This window comes from Patagioenas fasciata, chromosome 1 (assembly GCF_037038585.1).
Source record: "Patagioenas fasciata isolate bPatFas1 chromosome 1, bPatFas1.hap1, whole genome shotgun sequence".
NCBI lineage: Eukaryota > Metazoa > Chordata > Aves > Columbiformes > Columbidae > Patagioenas > Patagioenas fasciata.
The window spans coordinates 12,947,494-12,969,265 of NC_092520.1; the positions used below are offsets into that span (position 1 = coordinate 12,947,494).

At 38.0% G+C, this 21,772-nt stretch overlaps 1 protein-coding gene across 3 annotated transcripts; it reads right to left on the minus strand.

The window, feature by feature from the left end:
* Positions 1-562: 562 nt before the first annotated feature.
* On the minus strand, positions 563-21,758 carry MRE11 (MRE11 homolog, double strand break repair nuclease). Of its 3 annotated transcripts, none has more exons than XM_065832421.2 (20): positions 21,574-21,758; positions 21,095-21,193; positions 20,489-20,621; positions 19,429-19,589; positions 18,724-18,811; positions 17,700-17,841; positions 15,878-15,992; positions 14,632-14,817; positions 13,985-14,156; positions 13,193-13,273; positions 12,572-12,698; positions 10,628-10,731; positions 9,670-9,843; positions 8,445-8,507; positions 7,244-7,460; positions 6,238-6,321; positions 4,200-4,252; positions 3,692-3,759; positions 3,235-3,313; positions 563-2,017 (listed from the first exon to the last, which is right to left on the minus strand). In XM_065832421.2, exons 2-20 carry the CDS (start codon positions 21,112-21,114, stop codon positions 1,967-1,969), a joined length of 2,118 nt encoding a protein of 705 aa, XP_065688493.2. In that variant the 5' UTR covers positions 21,115-21,193; positions 21,574-21,758; the 3' UTR covers positions 563-1,966. The 3 variants fall into 3 exon arrangements, with proteins under 3 accessions (XP_065688493.2, XP_065688499.2, XP_065688514.2); XM_065832427.2 differs by having other exon boundaries at positions 21,565-21,758; XM_065832442.2 differs by lacking the exons at positions 21,095-21,193; positions 21,574-21,758 and having other exon boundaries at positions 19,429-19,570; positions 20,489-20,612.
* Between the last annotated feature and the right edge of the window lie 14 nt (positions 21,759-21,772).

Here is a 21,772-nt window from a genome sequence, read left to right on the forward strand (position 1 = left end):
CAATAAACTAGATAATTTAAGGCTTTATAACTGAGCAGGTTTAATTTGGTGTGATGGGTTGACCTTCGGGGGCTGCCAAGAGCCCACCAAACCACTCATTCCCCATCCTTAGCAGGACAGGAGGAGAAAATTAGATTAAAAGCTCATGGATTGATATAAAGACAGTTTCATGGAAAACAGCAAAGGTCATGCATGAAAGCAAAGCATTAAAAGATTTATTCTCTATGTCCCATGAGCAGGTGACATCCAGACACCGCAGCACATGTAGTGGTTGCTTTGCAAGACAAGTGCCTCAACAACAAATGGGGTGCCTCCTCCTCCTCTCCCTCAGCATGTACTGCTGAGCACATCTTATGGTGTGGAGCATCTCTCTGGTCAGTTGGGGTCAGCTGGCCTGGCTGTGTCCCCTCCCAATTCTTGCTCACCCCCAGCCCACTGCCTATCATGGGGCCATCGCAGCCTCCATCCAGCCAGAGCCAGCACACATGAATAGCAATAGAAAGCAGCAACATCTTTTAAAAACTTCAGTCTCTCAGATTCAACGTAGTCCATACAACTGACATTCACTTAACAGAAATAGTTTATTTAAAAAAAAAAATCTAGACCCTTATCCTGAAGGGTATTTACAGCAGCTTTTTAATTGCATAGGTAATATAGTTTTGTCAGCCCTGAATAAAAGGAAAGAGACAGACTAATAAGTTATTTGCCAATACTTTAAGCAATCACACTGCTTTGTAAGTTGCTACTAAGGTCTACACTAGAAATTTGCAAGTCTTTATCATTTTTATGGAAGTCTTCAGGAAGCTCAAGGCTCATTTAGGTTCCTTGTTACAGTATACATGAAGGCAAAGTAACAACAGTCACGTTCAGTGTGAGCCAGAGAAACACAACTGCCAAATCCCATCTCTTTGAAGGAGAAATTGAAAATACAAAAGCAAGGCTGTGGTTACTCAATGTATTTAGTGTTTCTCTGACTTGCTGGGGTATTGGTTGATGAATTTTTTTGCCTTTTCCTTAATTAGCTCTACTGGCCATAGCTTTGGAACAGCACTTTTTGGGGAGTGGGGTGTACAGAGGTGAAAAGAGAGAACGAGAAGCAGGTCTTGGCTCCTTCAACAGAAGAAGTGGTTCCTGCACTGCAAATGCAATGCTGTATCTTAAAAGCTTCATTTGGAGAACATAGTGATGACATCTTAGAAGGGTTACTGAGGCAGTGGACTCTGGAAATAAAATCCTGAAAAATGCCAGCTAAGCAAAAGGTAAAAGGCAACGTCCTGCCCATGACTGGTTCAACTGCTTTATTCTTCAAGCAGCATTCCTGGTGAAACCACAAGGTTCTTGCCCTCATATCTTATTGACAGGGTAAAACTGACAACTCAACTCCATCTGAAGTCTTTGGCACCTCTTGAATTACAGAGCAGAATTTGTTACCATGTATGATGACATTTAATAACAGTGCAATAGTGGGTTTAGTTTTGCTAGGAGAGTTGAAAGTATTAGAACATTTTCCAGCTTCAATATTGAAAACTGAATTTTAGGGTCAAACTATCACTCTTCAGAGTTTTCAACCATATCCATAGAAAATTGCAAAGAAGTCCAAGTTTTGTTCTGCTGACCAAATCCATGTTTGTATCCATATCTCCACACTACAATTTTACTGCAAAATTCAAGCCCCAAGAAATAGAATTTTCTATAAAAGATATGACTGTTATTTACATCATCACCCCAGAAAGAAAATGGGCTTTTAGAAGTTTTAAAAGGAACGTGCAGTTTCAGGCAGTACTTCAGAATCTTAGACACTCTAGTCTAATGTATCAAGCAACCAACGCACAAATTAGATCAAATTTAGTGCCACTGAAAAAAAAAAAGAAGCCATAATTTACAGAGAAATGTTATACAGAGAACGCCTTGCAAACTGCTTTCCATGTTCTTCACTAACTTCCTCTCGTGCACAGTGAGCCAGGAGTCACTTATATCTTCTTGATGTTGCAGTGCTTTTGAATGGATCAAATTCATCCTGCAATTTGTAAACACGTATGTATTACCCAAACTTGCACGCATTCTGAGTCAGAAAAGGTCAAGTCACCTTTAGATTAAAATAGAAAGCCTGGTTATTCTGTGTTTTCTGACAGGCCTGCTTTTGTTGGTTTTGATATGAAAGAGATTATCCATTCACTTAAAAGTCCAGATTAAGAACGTGCAGCAAATAGAAACTGAGTTTACGTCAATATGATCAGAATAGCTACTTTGAAATGAGGAACAGTTTATATTTCAGTTGTGACATAGAAAAACATTATAATTACGAGCAGCACCTACCTCAATGACGTTATGTCCACGTACATAATCACACATCATAATTTACTGAGATTTGCATGAATCAAAAATATTGTTTCTTTTTGCATATAATTCAGGTCTGAGGAGATACCAGAGTGGAAAGAAGGGACAAGAATATAACATTTTCTCTGAAGTGTCCAACACGTGATCGTGTTGAGGCTGTGACCCTGACCATACGTGACCACCTGCTAGTCTGAAAACAAGCCACACAGTGCTGGGCAGTACAATGTGTATTCTATTGTGGAGTCTCCTTCCCTGGAGACATTCAAAACCCGCCTGGACATGTTCCTGTGCAACCTCACCTAGGTGTTCCTGCTCCAGCAGGGGGATTGGACTGGATGATCTTTTGAGGTCCCTTCCAATCCCAAACATACTGTGATACTGTGATATGCAGTGCAAAACTCTGAGTAAAGTTCTACTTGTTTAATTACGGTAGAAGCCACTACTCAGCAGTTCAAATACATACTGCAAGAACAGACATCTTAAACTTGAAGACAGTGTTTTAATTTAAGTGTATTTACATAATCTGCAACAATAAAACTTTTTACAAGAATAAAACACATGAATAAATAAAAGGACATAGCCAGGCACTAAAAGAAGCTACAATTACTTTCTTTCCCAGGTAAAATAACCTATTCTGCACATTTCAGGAATGAAAATTAACTGACTAAGAACTGAAGTGAAAAAGAACTAAATATTTTCCTGAGGTCCCCTTTATCCTTATTATTGATGATTATGCATATAGCCTAATTAAAGCTGGTTGCAATAATCTAGCCCTGTTAGTAAAAAAAAAAAAAAAAAAGAGTTTTCCTCTGAAATGCTTTATTCAAACAGCTACAAACGAGTGAGCTATAGAAATTTACACAAAATAAAAGAAAAAAAGACCACCATATACCATACCTCATCTGACTCAAAATCAACCCCTCTAGATGTTTGGCTTTGTGAACCTCTTTTACTAAGTGAAGATGGAGTTGACAACCTTGAAATATACAAAGAGGAAAAAAAAAGGCATCAGTGTGTTTTTAATTACCAGACACTCCAGTAACTTCCACTTCAACTTGGATTTGGATCACCAATACCGATTGAGTACAAATAACAGTAGCTGAATAATTCAAATTTTCAAACTAACATTAATTCTAAAACCCTGACCTACCTTATTTCAATCAGTAGATCATTTTATTGTTATAGATAGATCATCCACATCAATAGGTAAAAATGTATATTAATTCTGTAAATAGCATTATGACTTTATTAAAAATCTGTTTGTTTCAGGTAGTGGATCAGCTCCCTGGGCTCTGCTGATTCCAAGTCAGAAATAAGACATTTAAAATAGCATAAATGAAGTAAACATACCGACCTTTGATTTACTTTGGAAGAAGGAACAATAGAAATGTCTTCTAGATCAGAGTCGTCATCTATAATATCCTGAAAAAATGATATATCAAGCTTTTTGATAGAATTTATTCTTACAGAGATATAGTACATAACAGTACTAAAACACAGCACCTTCTTTTTTCCTCAACTATATACTTACTTAATATACACTTGACAGGGCTCCAGGCTAGAACTGTACAATGTGCAAATACAGCACAAGTTCGGCTCTTCAGATCTTTGATTTTGCATAAACCCTCCAAAAATACTCATGTATATACACTCTTTGACTACGCTCTTTGTTTTTCTCAGACAGAGCCCATATCAAAAAAGGGTACAAAAGGTCTACAAATAAACATGCAGAAACTTACTGCTGAAACTAATAGCATGGGAACATCTGTTGATTTAAGTTAATGTTTTGACCGTATATTTATTTTTCACATCAGAAGACAGCAAAATGCAGCACAACTTCACTCATGCAAGATGCTTCTTACCTCAGATAATCTAGACGAATTCAAGGAGGCCTCTGGTTTCAAAGAAGCAAAGGCTGGAATAAAACAAATGTAATATTTTTTAAGTGCTCACACGATAAAATGCAAGCAATGTTATATCATCCTGTTATTTAAGACCTGCTTAGCATGCATTTCCCTCTGCAAAATACTCTGAAAAACAAAACCAAACACAAACAAGTGAACCCCTCCCCTTCCCTAAACCCAAACCAAAATATAAATTAAGCCTTTGCTAGAGTCTGACAACCCAGGGATCTAAGCCTCTGTGCAGGAGCTGGTGTTCCTCATTCTGGCTGAAATACCTTCAGAAACTTCAGTTAAGAGGAAAAATATTACTATAATTGATATTCCTGTATGTCTAACACTTAGTTTAGACATTAACACATCTGCTAAAGTTGATTTCTCTGCAGTATTTTAAGTCATTTGCTGAGCAATTTAAAATTTAGGTAGTTTGCTGATTAATTTACAACTCACTCTAACTTTGGGTATTTTGTGTGTGATTCATGTACAGACTTGTAAGCAGTACTATTTCTATAATACTCAGATTATCTACATCGTTTCCTCAGAGGCCATCCTCTGTAGCAAGGAATGGTTACTCTCATATATGTGGCTTAAATCATAGATTTCTCTTTCCTGGTAAAGCTGGGATCTATAGAACTCTAGTACAAAGTAAGACTAAATGGATTTGCATTAAAGATTATTAACTGGAAAATACCGTCAAGTTTAAACTTTTTCTTCACTAAGGAATGCACTACATAAAATAGATGCTATTAAGTCACATTCCTTCTATGCTTATTCCTTAAGGAACTGCATACAGTCACATATTCTCTATTTCCAGTTCCAGTCAGAAGTTCCTGACACATTTCATTTTACCCCATGATACCAAGAAATCACTATTCTTTTTACCCCCCCCCTCCATTCTCTCTTTCATCACTGTCAGTTATTCTGTTTCATCAGAACCAAAAGATTCTCTCACAGTTGAATTGGACTAACAGAAATAAAGGCAATGAAGGCACTTCATAATTAAACAAACAGCTTCATTACAATTTGAGACAGCAGATTAGAATAACAGACAGATTGAAGGCCTGTGTTAGAGAAGTTCCTTTTCCCTATGTTTCCTGTAGCACAGATTCAGGCATGGATTCTACAATTTCTTCTAAAATAAATAATATATCCACAAGGTATAGTGTAGAGCAGCTTGAGCTGGTGTCTCCTGAAGAGGGACCCCCCCAGCAGAGAAAAACTTGGACAATTGTACCCCCACAATTCAAGTCCCCAGCCCCTGCCCATCACTCAAGGCCAACTGCAAAATCAGAGAGTGGGGGCTCCCCATTCTTCATTGGATCTCTTCATTTTTGTCAGGCAGGCTGTCAATTAAAGCTCTGACCTTCGGATGCTATTTTGCACCTGCAGCTGGAGAAAATAAATTCTTGGCAATAGAGAGGAGAAACAGAAGAATATTTTGACTGTTAGACGCTGCTCTGTTCCTTCACTTCTCTTCAGAGACACAGTTGTCCTTATATTCTATAGTTTGAAGACTCTGAGGTCTTTTTCACTTTACAAAGGACAAAGTTTCAAATGCTGATGTCAAGAGGATGGAACAGACTCTTTTCAGTGGTGCCCAATGATAGGATGGGGGGCAATGAGCACAGACTGAAGCACAGGAGGTTCCATCTGAACATGAGGAAAAACTTCTTTACTTTGAGGATACCAGAGCCCTGGAACAGTCTGCCCAGAGTAGCTGTGGAGTCTCCTTCTCTGGAGATATTCAAACCCACCTGGACACATTCCTGTGTGATCTGCTCTGGTGAACCTGCTTTAGCAGGTGGGTTGGACTGGATGATCTCCAGATGTCCCTTCTAACACCAACCGTTCTGTGATTCAGAGCTTGCAAAAGTTATGCTAAGTAAACTTATTTATGCTAAGTGCATTCTATATAAGGAGTTCCTAAACAGGTTCTACAAAAAGCAGTGTATCAAACAGTTCAACAAAAGCCAAGGCAGTCTATTCTCTAACAGCCTACCATCCATGATAGACATATTCTTGGCAGGCACAGATACAGGCTTGTAGGTTCGGCTTCTAGTAGCTGACTCCTGGACAGCGCTTCCTGTAGGGATAATAAACAACATGCAAGTCTGTTCAGTGAGGTTTTTTGTGTTTTCTTCCCCTTTAGTCTATCATTACTGAGTGTGAAGTCACTTAAAAACATACACTCCTCTTTACTCCTTCACTTTCTCCCTTGGATCAGAGGCCTCCTTACATGCAGAAGAACTGCTCTGGGCCAAGTGTCCACAGCCCCACCGCCCCAGCCTCTCATCGCCCACCCCTGTTCTGATGGGATCACAGCAGCATGTGAGAACATGCTCAGAGAACTAGTTTAAATGCACTAACCAAACCAGTTCTAAGATGACTACCTGTGGTTCAACTCATCGTGCTCTTAGGTCTTCGAGCATATTACTGAGACAACTCAAAGGAGCACATTACTGCAAGACCCCATCTTTAATTTTTTTTTACTTATATACATATTTATACTTAATGGAAATATGGCTATAACTGTAAAGTGCACAATCACACATAGCCAAGGAGCTATTTAATTCATCTTGTTTAGGAAACACTCCTCGTTTTCTCAGCCATTAGAGGCAATGAAGTCTCTTGTAAATGGCATTAGGACAGAGACAATCTGCACCTCCTCTCTGTCCTGACCAGATCCATTATCTGTAGCGGTAATAAAGGTTTACCCATGCACTTCATTGCACAGACTTTCCCAATAATCCATCTTTTAAGAGTCTATTATGTTTCCATAGCTGGGAAGCAAGATACTTTTCTTTTGATCACCCTGTAAAAAAGTTACATCCTAAGCATTGTAAGACGGTCAACTGCATGTAATATACCAAAAATATTTGTGAAGAATTTTTCCAGTAGGAGTCCGTAAGCAACAAATTTCCACCTGATGGAAGCATCAGAAGAGAATATTTTTTTAAAGAAAAAGGTCAGAAACTGCAATACAAAGAATGTGAAGTTTTTCTTACCTCTTCCCCTTTGAGATGAACCTCTTACTGTCGAATTTTGTCCTCTTGCACCTCTTGCCCTACCTCTTGCCCGACCCCTTCCTCGTCTCAGTGTTGCAGGAAAGCCATCATCTGAATCACCAGTGCTTTTCATCCCCGTATCCATGAGTTCTTCATCACTGGAGGCTGCGACAAGAATTGCATCCTCAGATCTGTGTGCTCTAGCCCTGGTCATTGCCTGAAATGGAACAGTAAGCACTATAGGAAAAAGAATCTTATATGATTAAATGCACCACTGTTAAATCCCAGTTGTGATACATAGTTCTAAACCATTGAGGCTCAGAAGACCCAAATCCACAGCATTATGGATGGAAAGGAAGTCTGTCAAAAAGCAGGGACAGTATTTAGTCTGTTTAATTTAAATGTGTATACATAAAGTCGTTAGCTAAGCTCTGATAACAGAATGGAGCTATTTAATATGATACATTGGTAGCGGAGTTGGGTGAACAGTTCAGGTCAGCCTATGTCAGCTGTGTGCAGCTGCTCAGGGAAGCACCTTCTGGGCTCTGTTGACTTGATCTTCATTGACGACAGTGGGTGCTAAGGACAACTAGTTCTCAGGAAGACACCTCAGATTAGGAGACACCTCACCCTAGGTGTCCTTTTTCCTCAAAATGTCATTCTAGCCTCATAGAGATTGCAAAGACAAAGGAGCACCAATGCTGTCAGTGGTTGGCAATTCTCTTTGGAAAGACATATGTAATCTAGATATGAATCTCAGGGAGATCTGAGACTCTAAGATCTGAGATTGCTGACGAGGACAACAGTATCTAAACGTTCACCAATAACACCAACTTGTTTCAGTAACATCACTCAATGCAGCCCATCCACACACCCACTGGTGCTGGGATCACAAATAGTTTCAGATGACAGACCTCTGAGGGGAACGTTTCTGGTCTGTCTAACCTCAGTTCAAAGCAAGAAGAACTGAGCATCCAGGTTCCCAAATTTGCACAGGAAAAGAGATGTCAAAAGCCAAATTGAGCAGTAGCTTAGGTACATATTATACCAAGGAAGATTTCAAAAAGACTCAGTAATCTTTCCTAGGCAGACAAGGATTTTTTTGGCAAGGACAATGCTGAAGTATTGTTAAGTGACTTCATTCACATGCAGAAGTCACCATTCCATTCTTCAGCCTGTGTTCAAAATTCAAAAGAGTTACCTGCAGAACTTCCTCATCCTCTTCTTCAGTATTCTTTTTTCTACTCTCCCTAAATTTTCGCACCTGAATAAAAAAGAGTTCCCATCAAAATAACAGTTTATTTCATACAATAACCAAAACACAGTAAGTGAGAAGTCTTGATCACTGAATTCTGAAGTCAAGCTCACGTAAGAGAAGAAGTGTGCAAGAATAACTGAACAATTTGTTTAGAGCCTTTTCATGCTGTCCTACAGCTTAAGAATCTCACATTCTATGAATAACTGGATCTACATCATTGGGGAGAAAAAAGCTTGGGACATGATGAAAAGTAGGAAACACTGTGTTCAGGAGAAGGAGAGTATACATAATTTGACAATAAGCGACAGTGGAATATTAGTAACTGGAAAAAGATAGGGTAGAGATGAAGAAGCAAGACAGAAAAAAATTATGTTGAGGAGACGAACTTTGCAATACATGTACAACTAAGCAAGCTCAACTTGTCAGGTATGGAAAAAGACATGATGGGTGAGAGGGCAAGAATATACTAGTCCAAAAGACAGTGGCACAGAAAGCCTACAGGCACTGATTGTTTATGGTCTCTTTCAAACCCTCATGAATTAAAGCAACCATCAAGAAAGTAGACGCAACCTTCCTCCCTCCACCAAATTATTCTTTTAACAGTTAAACTGCAGTACAACTTGTCTTAAAACGCTTGAATACTACAATTGAATACAGGGACTCAAGTGGAAGCTCAACATGTTGACAGAGAAGTCTACTAAGGATTACTAGATACACATAAACCTGGCTTGTCTGGGAGAACCTGTGCTGCAAGCAGTTAGAAGTCAGTTGAGCACCTGATCGATAAGTTTCCTTTGAGCTTGCCCTGTTCTTGTACCCTTCCCTAAGCCAATATGAAAAAGCTAAGAAGATATTACATCTACCATCTTTCTCACAGCAGATATATATAGTTCTACATATATTAGAGTGACAGATTTTTGCTGTGCACGCATGTGAAAATAAAGCAAGGATCAGTATAAGCACACCTAAACCCCATTTTCAATATGAGCTTTTAAACTATGTATCTGAAACATCGTCACCATATTTACTAATTCCAGAAAACGACTAGAGGAGAGTGTTACACATGCTCTGCACACAGGAGATTCTATTAAACCACGTTTGAGAGCTCTTTTTGCTACTATCTGTCTTGACGTCTCCTAAGGAATTAATAACATTAACAGAATATTACCTCCTCATCTATTTTTTCTTCCTCTGCATCAGTGCGACGCTCCTTAAGAAACCTCTGGGTTTTTTCTAGTTGAAATTTCACCAGCTCTTCTATGGCATCTTTTTCCTCTTTGTCCACAAATTCCTGCACTGCTTGTCCCATTCCTCTTTCAGTTAGAAGTGAAAGCTGTACTTTCTTTATAATTGGGGAAAACATTTTGTTAAGAAGCATTTGCCACCAAAGAAAGTTGTTTCAGATAGATATTACATTAAATTGGTTCCAAAATCAGTAAAAAGCATTGAAGATTTCACTCAGAGAAAAGCACAGCAATAAGCAAACATGTTACTTGTCACAATACAATTACAACGCTTTTGTTCCTAGTATGTTACACTTAGTAACAAAATATTTTTCAGACTCAAAGAAAGGTTTCATAAGCAGTAAAGAAACTACAGTGTTAATTGTATCTTAAATAATTTTTCTGAAATATATTGCTGAGAGAAGGTAAACTGTATTCTTGCCTAGTTCCTCTCCCTTTTTCAAACTAAAGTCAAGATCAACTTGCAGACATAAAAATGCTATTAAAAACTGGCCCTGAATTATTACAGATGCTAAACTACACTCGGAGGGTGCTGCCTCACACCTCTCTCCTCTAAGAACATGACACATCATTTAGCACTGGGCAGACACTGCGAGTTCACATCAAGAGTTACCGTAATGTTCTCAAGCCAGCATGTGTTCACATACCCTGTACAACCTACATACAACAGTTACCTGTGAACCTAAGACATATACTTCCCACAGAAATTCACGTACAGCTACAGAGGAAATAAACTGACTTCTTAGTGAATGTCAGAGTCTTTTCAGGGCACACTAGTTCCATTAAGAAAACAACATGTACCAAAAAAACAACCAAACAAATAAAAGATTAAAAGATGATATCTCATTAAAAAAACAAAAAACATAAAAGATAGAAGGATACCTTCTCCGCTGTCTGAAAATACTGCTTTACAAGGTCTTCCACCCTCAGTGTCATCCCCTCAGAAACTGGTCTGCTAACCAGTTTTCCAAAATTAAGATCACTGTCTAGAATAGAAGAGCACAGTGGCAACGTCACCCACATTTGCAGCTTTTTATTATCACCCCACTGAGAGTAACAGGAAAAAAGATTAACATAGGCCTCTTAAAAATTGTGGTCCGTTTTATATGTGAATGTTTTTTTGTTCTAACTGTAGACTCTATTGTCTGAAAACATTGGCAAATATAACAGCCACAATAATTGCACAAGACAACGTCACCTCTAGCAGATACAAAGTGTTCTTCTAACTACCAATGTCCGGAATTAAAAATTGAACACTACATCCTGAAGGTTATTATAATAGAACTCTGGAAGAACACAAATGGAAGAAAACAAAATTTTTGATTTTATCATAAGTAACTACTTTTATAAGTAACTTTTTTTTTTTATAACTACTTTGTTTCTAGAGAAGAAATTTTCCTCCAAAGCACACTGACTTTTAGTAGAAAACATTCACAGCTCACTAAGGCTGCCCCCCATTCTTGGGCAGCAAGGTATCAACAACAGAATGACACAGATGATCAGCTGAGGTTACCATATATGATGCAAAGTACTATATGGTGACTACCGACTACTTCTAGACATTTGCCACATGAAAGCACACAACACTGCTTTGTCAGCCCCCTATAAGCAGCTATGACAAAAGAAACGATAACTTGTGAACTCATGAACATCACCTGTACTGAACCACAGCATCATGTGTACATACACTGAAAATGTGGACTGCTTTATTAGCCACCTCCCTTGTATTAAAGGATAACTAATAATGTAACACAAAGAATCACGGTATTCTTTTCACATGCCCTTCCTGAAGTTGAGATGCACGTTAAGTAGGAAAATTAAAATGTATTTATGAAACATGGCAACAGACGTGGTAGCTGTCTTGTATTCTGAAAATGTTAATGAGATTCTGCAACTATTAAAAAATAAGGCAAAATAAACCACATTCAATAGCACATAATTAAAAAAAAAACTCAGTAAAATCATTTTTTATTCATGAAACATGATGTTTTGAACTTCAGAAAAATAAGTGTGAGTAAAAACTGGAGTAAAAATTGGAGTACTTTAAATGTACTAATGTGAAATAATAACAGATACTTAGCACAGTATGTTCTTGTGCAAGCTGTATCTTCATTAGTGACTATTTCAAATCCAGTATTTAGGCAACATCTATTAATTTGTTAAAAATTCTACGCACAGTGATAAATACTACAATAGTAATAGCTATTATTTGTTTTGCACAAATGCTTAAATAGAGACATACCTGGAACAGACTAAAAAGTCAAGAGCACCCCATCCACATGATTAATGAGAGCAAAAAAGATGCTGTTGTACATTCAGACCTTTTTTCTTTTTTTAATATACAAACATCTCTCAAGCCCATCCCCTCCATTAGTATTTTAGGTATAAACAAATTAAATACTATAGCAACAAGGTTAAAAAAAAAGGGAAAAAACACAACACCCACCTCTTTTCCTGCAAAGTGCCCCAAACCAACCATCTCTTTCTGAGAAGTCTCAGGAGTGAGACATTCAATGCCTTTCATGGTAATTATCATAGAATCATGGAGTAACTCAGTCTGGTACAGGGCTCTAGATATTACTATAAGCAACTCAATAAGGTTTGAGTTTATGAATAGCTGACAGAAGATGCTGTGCTGAATATTAGAATTTTAGCTGAAGTCAGAAATACTTGTGCAATATTTACACTTAAATGAGACTATGCATCTTTACTTCTCCTATAACACATGAGATGGTAGATGCCAAGCCTTTGCCAAGCTCTGGGTAATAAAATAAAAGGAAGAAAAATGAAAACCAAGCCAAGCCAATGATTCCTTGCATTCCTTACCATTTTTGTCTTTTTGTTCACGATGCCTGAAAAAGTGTATGATGTCTTTTGGGTTAGCTACCCTATCCATGTACTTCTGGCTAAAACGATGGACACTGAATGGTTCAAAGCCACCTGTATAATCAACCTAAGAGAGGAAAGGAAAAATTTTAATATGAAATAGAGAAGCCACATAAATCACTTTTATTATTCTTCAAAGGAAAAACTAAAGTAAAAAACAAGTCAACCTAAAATTAATGCTTTGCCAAACTATGCAGAATAGTTAATTAATAATAATAGCAGAACAGCTAATGACAGCCCAGATTAACAACTTGTTCCTAATTTGTTTCATTTACTAGTCTTGAGGAAAGTTTCTATAAATTAGGTTAGGAACAAACATAGGATAACATGGCTAAGCAAAACTTCTCTGTAAAGAGCCACTTTTGGACCAGCCCTTATTTGGACCAGCAGTGACTAGCTGTACCACAGGTAAATAGAAATTGCCTTCATGCAATGATTATATTCATCTGTATACAGTAAGAAATTGTACATATTGTCTTTATACGAAAAGCACAGGTTTGCTTTGAAAATTTTCACAGTAACCTTCCAAAACAAAGTAATCCAAACTGAAAAATTTCTTACTCGTAATCTTATGAGAGGCTTCTCTGGGCGGCGTGGATTTCCCACACGTTCTCTTTCTGCATTGTCCAGCATAAATTCAACCTATGAAGCAAAATTAGAAATTCAGTTCCACTTTATTCTCTTGCAGATGCCTGAACCCTTTAAGTGTAACTTAAAATACATCCATCTGCAGGGGGCAGCTATGAAAATAAATAAATAGAGGATGTGATCTCATTCCCGAACACACATATGTACCAGTATCCAGTCAAAAGTCATAAGAATGAATGAGAAAAAATTCATAATGAAAGGCTCATGTTTCAGATACAGAATAGTCCAGCAATATCTACATCGCTGATGATTCACACTGTTTTACGATATAGCCATTGTCTTTTGCCAAATTTCTAGTTACAGGGAAAAGCAAGAAGAGACTTATACAGACCTGAGAACCAAGAGCAATTAATAAACCTGTTAAGTTACTTGTGCCACTTCCCATTGCACAGCCCAGCTCTCAGGGTTTAGGTACATGTATCTATGCTGGTTCCAAAGTGCACATCCAACGCTGCCCCACTCTCAGGCAAGAGCTTTTGTACAAAGATAATATGGACACCCCCATAAAGCAGTTGCAGCCTACTTCAACAGGTCATCCCAGTCTAGGAATCTGGAAGCCAAGGCTGCAGTGAATGTCATGAAATGAAGCCTCCTATGGAAACATTGCCTGTAGCACTAATACAGGGCGAAACATAAGATTTCTCAACCTCCAGACTCAAAACCAGTCACAGTCCCTGTCCATACGCTGTTAGCATTACAGATTACCTTTTCCATGCAGAATGCTTGTATCGACTGAGTTACTTTAGGATTGTCAGGATTAAAAAGATCTGGATGATCAGCTAGAACAATATCTTCCATGTAGAAAGTTCGTACTGTCTCTAGCATAATCTTCTCCATTTTCATTTTTTTCCCTTTAACATACAGCAAACCAATGTGTCTGGAAGAAGAACAGTTAACTTACTAAAAGACAAACTAAAGAAAATGACAGTATAAAAATATGTTCTAAATTCATGTTTACTTTTCAGGGACAAAAGTTTAAAAGCTATAGAAGTTCTTGGATCTGTACTTCAGGGCTGGCCCTTCCAAACTTCAGCTCTGTTATATTTTAGTTGTACTTGTTCCATACACGAGCACACGTACACAGTTCTTTATATTCCTCTTTATCAGGTGTAACTCCTCCTAGAAAAGTTACATTTGCTTCAAATGTTACATTTAACCCTAAATAAGGCAAAAGTTATTACAGGCACTGATTGCATCTACTCCATTCGTTATGTCGTACTCTGAAACTAATCTACACTATAAAACAAGTTTATCATACTTAGTAGAAGAACTTTTCCTTTCTCAACACAACACATTAGAGACATAAAGCAAGGGATAAACATGAGCAAAAAGAAAAAAAAAAAATCACATACTTCTTCACAGCTTCTCCAGGGGACAGAGATGTCACCACTGAACTTCCTGGCTGAGAAACATAGAAACCTTGCTGTTCATTTTGGCAGGGAGCTATTTTGCACTCATGTTCATGACCCCACACGACGAGATTAATAAAGTCATCTAAAAACTGCTCTGGAATGTAGTTGGTAGCTCCATGTTTGCTCCTGTTCAAGAAAAGAGAAAAAATAGTCAGAATGTTAACAGTCACAGGTGGGCAAGGGGGGAGTGAAGGAGAAGCAAAACATCAGTGTGATTTGAAGTGATATAGAAACTCCAGGAAAAATAACTGATGTAAATTTCACACCAAGTACTCAGCACATGTATTCCTTATGCAATTGTTTAAAGTGTTTGGTTAAACAAAAATGCAACTTACACAGCTCATTCTTTACTGCTCCCCTCCTTTTATTTGGATCTTCCTTTTATTCTTACTTGGCTTGCAAGACTTCCCGTTTTTTTTTTCCATTTGAATGCTTTTATAGTACCTCATGGTCTTTTATTTTTTTAAATGGTGGGACAAAAACCACTGAATTAAATAGACATGGCACATACCACCCCCCATTTCTTTCCAGAAGACAGAGGAGATGGAGGAGAAAGAGCTCCTTCAGCTTACAGTACAGAGATCAGTACACAGGGTTATCTGAGCTGTTACATACTTGTTTACTTCTGCCTGACCCTTACTTGCACATGAGGATTGTGCTCTTACTCAGGAAAAATTATACCAAAAGATTTGGAAAAGAACTCTGCCTATTTCTACTATCACTGCTGGAAGAAGTGTGAAGGCAGAAGGAACACATGCTACCTCTCCTCTGTTCAAGAGAAACCATAAAGCAGAGCAGCGCAAGTGAAGATACAGCACTTGTCAAATCATGGTTCAAACAAGGATAGAAAACACAATATGAAGTTTAATGCTCTTTCAGCTCTAACAAGCAGACAAGACTTAACTATACACATCTTACACTACAAACCCTCCCCTGTCCTTAACTATACGAGTTTAGGAAGATATTTCACAACATTCCCAACTCACTGATTTGAACTCTTCCTTTATGATTCTTCTGTAAGAAGAGCTGTGGAACAATGCTTTCATTTGGGAAAATCTTAAGAAACCAGATACTCACAAGAAGCACCAACTAATATGGCTGGTTTTCTCACCTACCCTTTTCAAGGCAGTTCAATGAAATAACACAATAAGTTTACAAGTCCCTGTAATTCATTCAATACCGTTACCTATTTTGATGAATCACAAACAAGTTAAACCAACTATCTTCATCTTCCCTTGGTCTCAGCATGGTTACTTGTTTATTGACAAACATACGATACAGCCTCTCATCTGGAATAGCTCCTGGAAGAGACAAAACAAACCATTAAATCATTTCTGTGTGGTAAACCAACTTTTTTTTATAGCATTTTTATTAGCAACTCTATTAAAAAGAGGAAGAAGACAACTTTGTGACAAGATCAGATGATCGTCTCCGTGACCTAAGAAGTCCAAGGCGTGATTACAAATTTGAACAGATCAAAGTACAAATCTGCTATTTTACTAGACAGACATCTGAAAACAAGCCATTTTAACATGAAATCTACCTTTAAACAACTGCTAAAAGCAGCTTCGTTAACTACAACTAGTTTGAGACCTCGTGCCACTTTTCTGTGCCAAACAACCGCCTATGGGCAGAATTTAAAATATCAGAAAAGGTGTTTTGTTTCTTGTTGACAGAATAAGGAGTATATTTTGCTGTAAGGTGGAGTCTACAAACAGATACAACTGAGTAGAGATGGAGTTCTTGAACATACTTTGAAATTCTCTACAGAACAAAAAATAAACCACGAATTCTGCAAAGTCTGTGGTTTCCAACACGGCAGGAAAAAGCCTGCAGTACTTCTGAAGTGTTTGTCACTGATTATTTCCTTGATGTTTTTAACAAGGGAAAACAATCAAGGAAACAAACACTAAACAAACCATCCATATCCAGGGTTCATGATGCATTTCAATAAATTCCATATGAAGTTTCCATATTTTGTAAAAGAACAAGTGATGTCTGAATCAGAGAAAGTCAAGAGAGTATATAATCTTGGCAGAAGCTCAAAGAAACGTCTCAAACATTTTCGTGCAGCAACACCCGTCCTTTAGACAGTTGTTGTATTTCCCAGTAATGATTTTTGGTATTAAAAATTCAAATGCTTTTTGAAGACTTTTATATTGTGGTGTTAGAACCCTCACTACTCACCCTTAGAACATCAAGCAAGCTTTTTAAGTATCTCATTAAACACATGAAATCATGGCCAACTAGGACTTAAGTTATAGCTATAAAAGTTACTTGAAAACAAGTGTTTAAGCACTCTTGATCGGATATAAAACCAGAAGCAAAAAATGAAGATCTTAATAGTTAACTTCTCTAGGTAGAATGCAGTCAAACATGACCATTTTAAACAGGATGAAGGTTGAAGAGAAAATAGAAAGGGACAAACTGGAGCTGAAAACCCACCACAGACCACCTTTAAAATATGAAACTCTTCCTAAGGCTCTATAAAGAAACTAAGGTTACCTGTGACAGATGTTACTTTCAAACTACTTCAGACAGACAAGTCAGACATTAGGTTTCTGCTCAGTTTATGGTTTTAAACATAACCAAAATGACACGTGAACAGAGAGTGCTTAAGTTTTACCTAAATAGGAGGAAGTAAGCTTAATACACAACAGCGAGAATTTAAGAATGTGATTGCCCTGACTTGATACACAGGCACTATCTACGGCTCACTTAAGCAGTGTTCACTTAATAAAAGTATAGAAAGAAAGTTATTGAAAAATTTATTTTAAAATAAAATTTAAAAAAAAAATAAAAACAACGGCAAAGAAAAAACCCTGTCAGCCAGTGACAACAAAATAGGAGGAGAAATCTGACACTTACAGAGTTGATGCACTTTGATTTAGCATTATTTAGACCTTCATATTTGCTGCAGCACCATATGCTTGTTCCAACTTAATGCAGATCTACTGAGGCTCAGTAATACACAAACAGTCCAGTCAGTCTGGCAGACTAGTACTCACCCAAGCCATACAGAGCAATTTTTGTTCTACCCTTACGCAATAAAATGGGACTAATATCTATTTTCTCCACAGAAGTTGAACGTCCAAAGTGATTCAACAATCCTGCACAGCTTAAAATATCCAATGCACACAGTGCATCTGCCTGTAGAAAATATTAAGAAACATATAAAAACTCTGAACAGAACATTTAGTCTTTTAAGTCTGAGTGAAACAGCCTCAAAAGTAAGAGAGAATATCTTTCCTCAAGTAACTTCTGCAGCTGAAAAAACCCACCACGTATATTAGGTTTTTTTTAGTAATCATGGGTACAGAAGCAAATCCCTTTTACTTACAGGTCCTGCTTCGAACAAGAAATCAAACATTAAATCATTCAGAAAAACAAAACCAAACCCAAGTATGCAAAACTACTACAGAAAATTATCTGGTTAAGCTAACTACTTCACAGTCCAAAGTTAAACTTCCACTGTTAAAACACTCATTTCCATCATACACTGTTATTTGACATAAAATGCAAAATTATTAATTCAACACACACATTTCACTGCTTTCTAAATGTCCTTTTCCTGCTTACTTTTAGTTGTTGATTTTTAAACCAGCATTTCATCACTATTAGACTATTTTCCATGAAAACAGAAGATGCATGTCAATTTTATTTATATATATATACAAGTATCAAAATTTGCCTTCTTTAAGAAAAAAAAGCTTTCAGTCTATACAGATAGAATTTGGTTTAGAAACTTCTGAGATGCTGCCATTTCTTGGCATGAAAAGTGATTCTGTTCTCAATGACAGAAATCTATGTAAATTAAGAATTTAAACATAGTTCATATGGATCCCTTCTTTACATTCTCTTTTTTAGTGTCACTAATTAGCAGAATTCCTAAAGATACACAAAATATCTACATGAAGAGTGGAATAACTAAAAATAGCCTGTTCTCCAAGAGCTGTATTTCTATACAAGCCTCTATTTCTATAGTATTATTTTTCTAATATAACAGTATAGTACAATTACGATAATAATTACCCCTGTGGGATCATCATGATTGCCATGAATACTAAAAATTGGAATAGAAATGTTGAGATTTCGATCCTGATAATTCACCCATGGAAACCTGAACAAGAAGAGGGAAAAAAGATCAGGCTATATCTGCAAATTTGTGGACAATTCCCAATATTCTCTTCAAATTGACATAATTACAAATAAATCATGGCAGCAGCGCAAGCGAGTACTACGTGGCTGTGAATAAGCTTAAGCTGCACAGCATAAGGAGACTCTTATTCATGGACTGGAATGGCTCTTCCCACTGGGAACAGGGTAGCAAAGAGATCCTATTTTTTCAGAGCAAGCCTGTGAAAAGAATTGTACAACACATTGTGTGGTACATGCAAAAGCAGCAGACTGGGCCATGCAAACGTTGTTTACACACTCAGAACTCTGCTGATTTTATCGTAGCAATCCATGTATATTGGTTTACTTGCATTGTACTTGCAGGACAGAAACTATACATTATGTAAGTGTATTACATGTCACAACACATTCAGAAGTTTCTCGAAAAATCGTGTGCGTGCCTTGACAGGCTTCGATTATAAAAGATGACACATGAAGTCATCCTGTAAACTGTCCCACACAAACAGGCCTAAAACTTCAAGGTTCCAGTCACAGAGGATATAAATCATAAAAATCACAGTATATTCACCCTTACACCATGACTTATAGAAACATACTTACTTGCTGTACTGAAAATTAACTGCCTGATCACTCAAAATTTCAAACTGAATAGGACGATCACCCATGCAGTATTTTCTTAGGGACTCCAAACAAGAGTGTATTGTTTTTCTGGAAGGTTTGTTTTCATGAAAAAGGTCCCCACCTAATAAAACAAAGTCCACCTGTATGTAACAAAAAACTCTATTATTTTAATACAACATTTTGTATTACCTTGAAAGACTTCTAAGCAAATAAATTATTTTTTCTAAGGATTTGCACATATCTCCTCATATCTGGACTTCCAGGTAAAATGAGTTGGTAGTTGCAGACACAGTTTTTAATTTCTTCATGAAATAAACATTAACTAAATTATTCATATTAAAAAAAACCAAACAAACAACCCCTAAAAGACCTATTTATCAACAGCTACAGAAGAAAACAACTGATGGTGCTGCAAAAAAAAGTGTTTTAATAAGGGTCTCCAGAGTGGCTCCTGAACATTTTCTTTGACAGGCCTGAAGAGGTACATGATCTTTTCACTGCTGTAGCACGTACTGAGAAGAAATCAACAGCTATCGGCACATTTACTTTAAGAGGGTACTAGTGTCAGTTTCTGTACATATATTTAGCTTTTGAAAAAGCATTAGAAAAAAAATCTTCATCAAAATCACAAATCATATGACTAAGAAATATTCAATCCTTAAAACCAGAATCAACACTTTAAAAGTTTCTAGTATTTTTTCTACTTTCTGAATTGTTTGAAGACTTTGTATTATTACCCTCAGTCTTTCCAATTTTTTCCCCTTCTTGCAGTGACAGTCTCTAAATACCACTGGAACTGGTGCAGGCAATCTGAAAACACCGTTAATGAAACCAGGGTCATAATTTAAGAAGAATGCTCTCACAAAGGAACAGGCCTTCCTTTTGCTAAAACAGAAACATAACTGTTTGTAATAAAGAGTTTAGTCATTTAATTTGATGTTAATAAGGATTGCAGCAGGACTAAGCTTTATAGCTTCTGGCAGGTTGGAATTTATTTTCCACAGTCTCACTCCTTCACTTTCCAAAAAGTGGTACTTACCTCCTTTTTTTGAGCATGGTCCAGAATTTCATTTAGAGTTACAAATGTATCATTTCCACGAACAGGATCCTTCTCCAAATAGCCAAGATGAATATCAGTAGCAATAAGTATTTTAAAGGTATCTTCATCATCCCTGAACAAGACACGAAAATTTGTGTTAAAGAGCAATATACTTCAGAATTTCAACACAGATTTTACTGAGCTAAGCTGTCCTGTCCAAAGTCATTAAAGACACAAGAGGTTATTAAATTCTATCAAAATATCATTCCTGTAATATTTTCAAAATATTTCATAACTTCTATTGCAAATAGCACTTCACCAAACCAGTTTGAAGATTTGGTTACCCCAATCATCCTACAAAGGCTGCAACCATATCTCAGAAATACTGAAAGAGAAACTAAAGAATCCTTTGTATGTTTTATGCTTTTAAAAAAAATTGGTGAACAACCATTCAGTTTCTCTCTTTCCAGCGCCAATCTACACGTATTTGAAAGTACAATGATCATAAGGACCTGAGGAAAAACATAAATGCTGTTCTGAGTTCTTAGCTTATTGCAAAGATACAAAAGACAGAACTGCACAGAGCTGCAGCCAAGAGGAGCTTACTGTGAGCTGACGGTGCTCATCTTCGTGCCGGGATTCCTCACAAAAAGGCTCTGGACACAGCCTGGAAAGTCAGGAAGTCAGTTTCTACCTTCACAGATGCTGTGTGAAGTCCAGCAGACAAAAATACAAACGAATTAGAAAGAAGGGCACAGGTAACCGGGCAATCAGTTACGTCATCCAGCCTTTTTGTGGTAATTCTCGCTTGCAAAAAACCTCAGGCTAGGGAGAGATCCGTGCTTGGTTTAACCATTCACAGGACACACGGCTGCCCCGCCCGGCACCGCCGGCCCTCCCACACCGGCCGCCCGGCAACCCAGCGCCGCCCCCGGCGCCTCCCTCCCGGCAAAGCCACCGGGAAGAACCCAGGGAACAGCCGACTTCCCACGAACGACCGCACTACGCGGACCGGGCAGGAGGCAGCGGGACGAGCACGACTGACACCGGGTTCAATAACGGCGGTGGCAACCGACCCGCTGCACCTGGGGGCGCGGGGCGGCACGGAGGGTGCCGGGGAGGCCGCGATGCTCCAGAGCCCGCTTCCGGGCCCTCAGCGCGGCCACCTGCCGCCGCGCGCCGTCTCCATGGCGCCGAGAAGGGCGGGGCCCAGCGCGGGGGCCCGCGCGCCGCTCTCGCGAGAGCCGTCCCGCTCAAAGCGCGCGCGCTCGCCCCGCGCCTCTC